The sequence below is a fragment of the Nannobrachium achirus genome, assembly GCF_963921795.1.
Source record: "Nannobrachium achirus genome assembly, chromosome: 4".
Classification (NCBI taxonomy): Eukaryota; Metazoa; Chordata; class Actinopteri; order Myctophiformes; family Myctophidae; genus Nannobrachium; species Nannobrachium achirus.
The window spans coordinates 48,571,405-48,579,888 of record NC_137813.1 but is presented as its reverse complement, the minus strand read 5'-3'; the positions used below and the strand labels follow the sequence as shown (position 1 = coordinate 48,579,888).

At 40.4% G+C, this 8,484-nt stretch overlaps 1 protein-coding gene across 2 annotated transcripts in view; it reads right to left on the bottom strand.

Moving 5' to 3' along the window:
- Positions 1 to 6,254: 6,254 nt before the first annotated feature.
- The window catches only part of LOC308283372 (BAR/IMD domain-containing adapter protein 2-like), a 107,296-nt gene continuing 105,066 nt past the window's right edge, over positions 6,255 to 8,484 (bottom strand). The window contains exons 14-15 of one of the 2 annotated variants that reach the window (XM_080723797.1): positions 7,014 to 7,056; positions 6,255 to 6,508 (exon numbers count right to left, since the gene is read on the bottom strand). In XM_080723797.1, coding sequence (XP_080579923.1) covers positions 7,029 to 7,056 — 28 coding nt within the window. In that variant the 3' untranslated portion in view covers positions 6,255 to 6,508; positions 7,014 to 7,028. The remainder of the gene's footprint in view (positions 6,509 to 7,013; positions 7,057 to 8,484) is intronic. The other variant, XM_080723796.1, reaches the window with a different exon arrangement.

Sequence of the window (8,484 nt, the reverse complement as noted above, 5' to 3'; positions counted from 1 at the left end):
TTCTCAAGGTTAACATATACGTTTGTCCAACGGCCGTGTCCTGTGGCAAAGACGACACACTTTCAACAATACTTTTTTTCCAGCTGTAAACGTGCCACTTTTGTCACGCGACACAGCCGTTTGGACCAAGTATACATTATCCTTTTAGCTTGCCTTTCAAGTTGTTCAAGAAGAGAACACATTACTTGTATTTTTGTATGACTATATATCTATATTAAAAACACACAATCTACCAACAATAGAGGATGTTCATCTCTCAAATTTGCCAAAGAGATAGCCTATTGCGAAGCCCCATTGGTTAACATGGAAGACACTTGTTGAGAAGGTGAGGAGGGTCGCTCCATGCACCAGTAGTAACATCATTGCTGTGTTTCCATTTTACCCTCACAGTCATGGCTGTTGTAGTATCCCAAACATAAATTCAAATACATTTTTCCTTCCTGTGTCTGTGACTTATTGTGTCGTGTTTAAATGTTGGAGGCATTACACATACACACATTCATAAGCCTGGTTACATGACAAAATAATGCTATGGTTCATTTCTAGTATCCAGTGCCATTTGTGCTGGATGATATGAGTTCACCTGTTGATATTTAAGTGTGATTGCACATGAACTTGAACTACAGTATCTGTCTCTCTAATGGTTTTCAGATATATGCTGTACTCGACACAAAATATTTACCAAATATGTAATAATGAGACAGATCGGTAACAGGAGAGGATGTAAACAAACAGACATTATAACATTAGTTGATATAATAGTATATTATAAATCTGACTTCGGTGAGAAAAAGAATGGGAGAGGAATTAATACAGTATATTTACATTTGTATCTTTCAAACATACGGTAGTTTTAATTTCAGTGAGACTGGGGTTTGACCTCACAACCTCAAAAAACCTTAATCCTGCAAATAAGATTTATCGAAGTCAGAATAGAAAATTGCCTGGAATAAATAGTATGCATTGACTAAAGCACATGCATTATGAAGATGTAAGGTTGTAGGTTCAAGTCTTATCCATCGCTACACTTAACATGAATATTTATACAGTTATGGAGGGGAAAGTGTTTGGGGGTCAAGACTGCTGAGTCAGCATCATAATTAGTGTTCAGGACATGGATTTAGTGAGGAGGGCAGTGGTGTAAAGTAACTAAGTACATTTATTTAAGTACTGTACTTAAGTACAATTTTGAGGTATTTGTACTTTACTATTTACAATTTACAATACTTTTATTTCTATTCTACTTCTATCTCAGAGGCAAATATTGTTGCGATCGACACATTGTGAGCTTGTAGATCTGCTATTTTCAAGAGATTTTTATACATTTGAAAACTTGTGAAAGGGACATTCTGAGGCTGCGCACACACCAAAGTAGCCTACCTATGAGAGTGGAATCCCCATTCCGCTAATGCATTTCAATGAGAAAGGAGCGGTTTCATGCCAGTAGAGGATTTCTGCAAATACCGCTACATTATCATTGAAATGCATTGGGGGAATGGGGAATCCACTCTCACAGGTACTTTGGTGTGTGCACCCTAATGACTACTTTATACTTTTGGTACTTCAAGTACATTTTGATGCCGATACTTCAAAAAACACTCCATTGGGGAATCCACCCTCAGGTACTTTGGTGTGGCTTCAGCCTTAGGGTGCCCTCACACCAAAATACCTATGAGAGTGGAATCCACGTTCCGCCAATGCATTTCAATGAGAAGGGAGCGTTTTTTTGCAGAAATCCTCTGCTGGCATGAAACCGCTTCACTCTCATTGAAATGCATTGGCGGAACGTGGATTCCACTCTCATAGGTACTTTGGTGTGAGGGCACCCTAAGGCTGCACCCACACCAAACTACCTATGAGAGTGGATTCCCCATTACGCCAATACATTTCAATGAATGGAGCGGTTTCATGCCAGTAGAGGATTTTTGCAAAGAAATCTCTCTAAATCCATACTGAGTCAATAGTACCCAGTATGTTACAGTATGCACCTTCAAGGGTAGCAGAGTTGGTAAAGCACTCACCTTTGATACTGGGCACTGCCAGTTCAGTGTGAATAGCCAAGCTTGGGTAAATCATTAATAATGAAAACCTTTAAGTCATACATATACCATATCATCTGAATAAAGTCATCATTTTGTTACAGACATGCAGGGAACATATCCGCTGTGCCCTGCTACTAATCTTTACCTTGTTTGTTCAAATTACTCTACATAAATTCATATTTAATTCGTGTGGCTCATTGGTGTGATGTCCACCTTGTTACTGTTTTTATCACAATGAATTCAGTCAACATCAACAAATAATATGCATATGATTTCAGGGAAGGTATTGGTAAAACAAAAGCAAAGAATGGGATCAGATTACATATATCCAGAAAAGTCTGATTGAAATTAGGTGAAAATACAGTTTAACCAGTAAGACGCCTCAGGGCGACAAGCGACCTCGCCATTTCGCCATGTCTTGGCCATCTGGCCAAAGGGATTTGGTTCCCCTGGCATCACAGGGATCTCCATATATGGCAATAAAATGAATTTGGTTCCCATGACATCACAGTGATGTTAGAGTGTGACATCAGAGCATGAGAATCAATTAAAAAAAAGACAAGCGTTACCCAGACAGACTGTCCCTTTTATGCCCATATACGGAGATCCGTGTTATGCCAGGGGAACAAAATCCCGTTTATGCCCATATATGGAGATCCCTGGGATGACAGGGGAACCTATAATCCCTTTTATGCCCATATATGGAGATCCCTGATGTGCCACACTGGCCAGATGGCCAAGACAGTGATGTGTCAGGTGTTACCCGTCCAGACACAGAGAAGCTATGCCGGTTCTGACAGTGAACTGCGACCTATGAACTATGGTCGCAATAATAGTAAAATAGCGTGTCCTACTTCATGTGTGATCATTTCAGTCAACATTATCAGACTATAATGATCTGAGCCTGATAATTTAGTTTCTCTAATATTATTTGATAGTTTGTTGATTACCTTTGATGCAGTAATGGTCTTCATTTTATTCATTTCTTTATTCTCAAGGGGTTTATCCTAAATCCGAATCATCAATAGGTCCTGTAAAACAGGGTGGGCCTTTGCCCTACTTCATGTGTGATCATTTCAGTCAACATTACGAGGCTATAATGATCTGAGCCAGACAAATAGATTTTTTTTTTCAGTTGAACATGGCCTACTCCAGATAAAACATTTTTAAAGAGAAAGCTACTAGGCTGAAAAGGCACCAAAATGACCCATATAATATGGTATACCAGTGTTTCTCAATCTTTTTTGGCTTGAGTAGCCCCTTTCCCTGATTTTTGAATCCAAGCACCCCCTTTACCCGACAACAACATTTTACTTATAAAACTGCAATTAAAACCATAACTAGTGGTATATGATGCTATTTTCAACACTGTGACCATGACATTTCAGTTTTCATGTCAATAACATCAAACAACATTCAAACACATACCAGTTGCCTGGTACCATTTAATTTGGGTTAGCAACTGTCAGGCTCACAACAAGTTTGTCCAAGTATCATCATTAAATATAACAGTAAATGTTTTTTCTCCTTCTATTTCTCTTTTTTGGGGGCATTTTCTCAAGTATCCCCTGCAGTACCTCCGAGTACCCCTAGGGGTACACGTACCCCCATTTGAGAAACAGTGTGGTATACAACAAGACACATGAAGGTAATTAATGTTATCTCTTTAGTTTATTTTTGCACCAAAATCACTGATACACACTTTATGTACAGCACAGTTATACAAACAGGGACAAAAGGTGAGAACTGGACAAGAGTGAGAAAATATAAAACAGTAAAAAATGCATTTGAAACTTTCTGAGCAAGGAACCTATATATACTGTAGTAAACGCTTCATCATCTCATTAAATACCTTGGTAGGCCAGGGGAATCACACCTGTGTACTTCGTCATATGGCGGTGCCGGGCGCCGAAAATAAGTCATCTACACAAGCTCACAGATGCACTGCATTGTGAGCTTGTAGTAGATTGGATATTTTCGGCACGCAATACCACCGTACGGTAGAGCATGAAGCATGCATTACCCATGGTTGATAGTGGAACATCAACAGGGGAGACCGGCCATCATCACTGTCTACATAGCGCAAAACCTTCAAAGTGGGCAGCCCGGTCCCGGGTGCAAACCCCGATCCCGTAACACACCAAGCAGCTGCAGTAACAATTCAGCTAAAGCGCCAAGCCTGCTACGGAGTGGAGACCAACAGCTAAAATAGAGGATTGAAGACAAGTGGAGCTCCTAAAAATTGCAAGTTATATGTGGGCTTGGCTACGTTTTTACCGGAGGATGAAGCTCAAGTTAACTCGGCCCACATTATTGTTGTGTGGACACATCTTCTGCTCCGCCTGTCCCACCTTCCTGGACTTAGTGTGGGGGCTACATGTAGGCAGCAGAGTGGTCGGCCTCATCCACACCGCCAAAATGAACAAGAGGAAACGTGCCTGTGGCAACAGAGGAAGCAGACATGTCTGGTACTAGACCTACACCAGGCTGCAGAGAATATATGGCCCTGTATATATGCAGCTTTAGTTCATCCAACAGACTCAGCTGGCTGGCTGGAAGAAGCAGATGACCATGGAGGAATCATGGCTTCTGAGATCAATCGCTGAAGGCCGTACAAGGCCGTACATGTCCTCTATAAGAGGTAGGCCAGACGGACGACTGTAACGTGAAATACAGCCCAGCTGTACTTCTGTTCGCTCGCAGGGCTTGCCCTTCAGCAGCTGAATGGTTAATGCAGCCGTTTGTTGTGTTATGGGATCCTGGTTCGAACCCCGGTACCAGGATGACCACTTTTTAAGTTTTCGCACAAAGGCACAGTCACCCTCGATTGACGTTACAATGGTAACACAATGGCAATCAGTTATTCACCAATATTCATTCTCGCCCCCCCCCCCCCCCCTCCCCCTCTAAAGAGTTAAACATCATCTCATACCCACACAATAGAGTAGCTAAATGTCGCTCATTTAAGCTCTTCTAAAGCAAACTTAGTTAAGCCCAGCTGACTGTGTAATACTGGGAATGAATGAGCAAACATTATGAGAAGTCCTATTTAGTTAGCTCGGCTACTATACAGCGCCACTCCCTCAAAGCTACCTCTTGATATAAAATGACTCATTATTTACATGCATTTCAGGGCACGCAGGCCTCTTAAATATTATTGAAAGCGTTTTTTCGTAATCTTATTTGAGCAGAAATGTAATTAGTTTAATTTAGTCAAGGAAAATAGTTTATTTATCTTCCGGGCATAATGTCCTGGAGATGTATATATATATTTTTTAATAAAAAATCATTTATGATAACAGGGAATAGAACTATTAGCAGCTTGAGGCTGCAATAAAGCCTTATTAAAAAGAAAAGAAGGCACGTTCCCATATCATAAATCTGGCTATACTGTATCAACTAGTAGTGTAGTGGATAGTAGCCTACTTAATAAAAGCAGAGCTGTTGGTTAGCATTAGAGATATCGAGTTGCAATCTCCTCCAGTACCACGACTATACACTTGGCAGGGATCATTATATTCTTGAATGCTTTTTATTTGTGACCACCTTGTATTATTTTTCAAACATTTCATGAAGACATTCTGTGCTATCATTGGTAATTTCAAGTCCTATCTGTGTAATCGTTGTGAAATTTAACATAGTGTCAAAGAAAATAATAAGAGATAGAAGATAAATATACATCTGTTTAACTGCAAAATGATAATTAAATCTGTAAATGACGCAGGTAGCAAGCAGTCTATGCTGACACCAGTTGCTGGGAAAAATATTTAGCCAAGCCTTGTCCACTGGTGGAGTGATTTAATCAGAAAACTAGTGGATGGCCTGTTCTTACGTCTAGGCAAGAGACATCCTACGGTATGTCTACCCAAAGCACTGTACAGTCTTTTTGCAAAACACCACGATGATGAATATCGTCGTTGTCGGGTGAAAACCTGGTATGTCCAAAACCGTTGGTTTTGCATTTATCATTTTAAAAATGACTTAAACTAGTGAAAACAGCCGATCTACAAGCACACAACGCCTCGCGGTGCGAGGCGTTGTGTGCTTGTAGATCAGCTGTTTTCACAACTTTTGTGCGACGGCCTTGTATGATGAAGCAGGGCTTTACTTTGCGAAAGAAGGTACAAATTTGAAACTTTGGAGATACGAGGTTACTTCCACCCGACAACGGCGATGAATATGTACTGTTGACTGTGCTGTGGAATCACCACAGCACAAGCTGAATATTTAGCAGAATAAAACCTTGAGGTGATTTTATCTCCCCACGTCATGTGTTTGGGGCCATTTTGATTCTGACAATATTCACAATATACAACCCACACAAAAAAAAGTCAAGTCAATGGCAGCCATTTTAAATGGTCACTTAGATAGATTCTGTAGGCCAGCAGGCTGCTGCTCAGTAGAAGATGGGCTCGGGTCTGTCTTCGGTGAAGGTGGGGCGAAGGTAGACGTCCAAGGAGCGGTCGCTGTGGGGAGAGGAGGAGGGGGAGGCAGTGAAAAGTTAGCTCGAACAACAACGTCATCATAAACAAATACAACACCAACACCATCCCGCCCCCCAGAGAAATCTGCCTTCCCAGAGTTATGTTTTCCAAGTTTCAGTTAACAGATCTTTAGTGAGTTTTATAGCAAGCATGCAGTGACAAAACTCATTGGCGGCATATTACTGTTAACTGTCAGGTGGGGGAAAGTATGAACAGTCAGGCACGCATGCAAGGTTAGTAGTGTTGTCTTACTCTGAATGATGCCGTTTTGAATATGAAATACATCTTTTACAGCCTAGGGCCTCTCTGGGATGTCGCAATGCAGGAGGCCAAAGGATAGAAAAGATAAATGATACCCAGCGTTACTTCTGAAGCCAGACAGCCATTAATGGCACAAAGAACCAGAAGAGGAGAGGGAGAGGGAGAGAGTGAGAGATAATAAGAGAGCGGTTGGTTGGCTGAATGGCGATGGAGGCTGGTGACTTACGGAGGTCCTGTTCCCTCAGAACCGGGACAATTCTGGACCCAAACTGGAAGGTAAAGAGAACCCTTGGGTTTGAATGGCTCATCTCTCAGTTAAGATCATGCATGGGTCACAGTTCTTTAAAGGCATTGGCACTGCTGGTTAGGCTGGCATAAGATGAAAATAATACCGTAGGTTAAAGGAGCACTTCGCCCATTTTCAACCTCATCTTCGTGTAATTGCTCCTCACTAATGCTAATTATAAAGATGGCACTCTTTCTGTGTACTCTGTGTCTTGGAGGTGGGATGTGCTGGACATTTCAGAAACCGTATTTCAATGACATCGATGGAGCTTCCAAGCTATTGGGCTGTTAAGTCTGACATCATTTTGTAGGCAGAGGAGAACTTTTGGGGCCAAAAGGCCCCAGCGCCCGTGAATCTTTTTACTATTTTTACTATTTACAATTTTTTCTTCTCTTTCTTGTTGAAAGGAAAGTGGTAGAATTATACTTTAGTTGTTATTTTTGTCTCGGATCTGTTGAAATAGCGAGGGACAGATATTGACAATAAATCTGCTTGGAGGTCTGACTACAAAATGATGTCACGGCTTAAAAGCCCCATTGGAAACTACAGCCTTTCCCTTACTGGAAAGGTAGCACACTGAGATAGAAGCAACGGTACTTGCATCTATGCGTTTGTTTTTATTTCGTCCACAGCAAACTCTGAGATGCAAGAGGTAGAAGTAGACAGAAATGGTACCATCTTATAACTAGTATTAGTGAGGACCAATTACATGAAGATTAGCTTGAAAATGGGTGAAGTGTTCCTTTAATAGTATTGACTTTGACTGAAATGGCAGATGGAAAACAGCGGTACGCTCATGCTCATCATGCCATAAATATATATCGTTGCTGTCGGGCAGAAACCTTGGGTCTCCATATTTGTATGTTTTTTTTCCCGTTAAATTATAATGCCCTACTTCATCACATAAAAGTAGCAAAAATAGTACATCTGTAGATATACATGTTTTACATTGAACCTAGGGCTGTCACAATTACTACATAATCGTCTAATCGTGATGTTTTTAAATAATCGTGATTATTTTTCATAATCGTCATAATCGTTTCCATGTTGAAAAATTTTCATATATTTTAATTTCTTTTTAAAAATAGTGGAACTAGCAGATCTACAAGCTTGTAGATCGGCTATTTCCACTATCAATGTTATTTTTTAAGTATAAAGTTGTCAAATAGGTCAGTATTTTTTTTGTATATTTAGGTTATGTGTCATGATTGCCATGTGCAACTTCAAAGCCTAAAAGCCAAACAGAAATGTAATTATAAACGTCAAAAACACAATTAAATCGTTAATCGCCAATTATTTGAGTGACAATTAATCGTCGTGTAAAATGTCATATCGCGACAGCCCTAACTTCTATCACATAAAAGTAGCAAAAATAGTACATCTGTAGATATACATGTTTTACATTGAACCA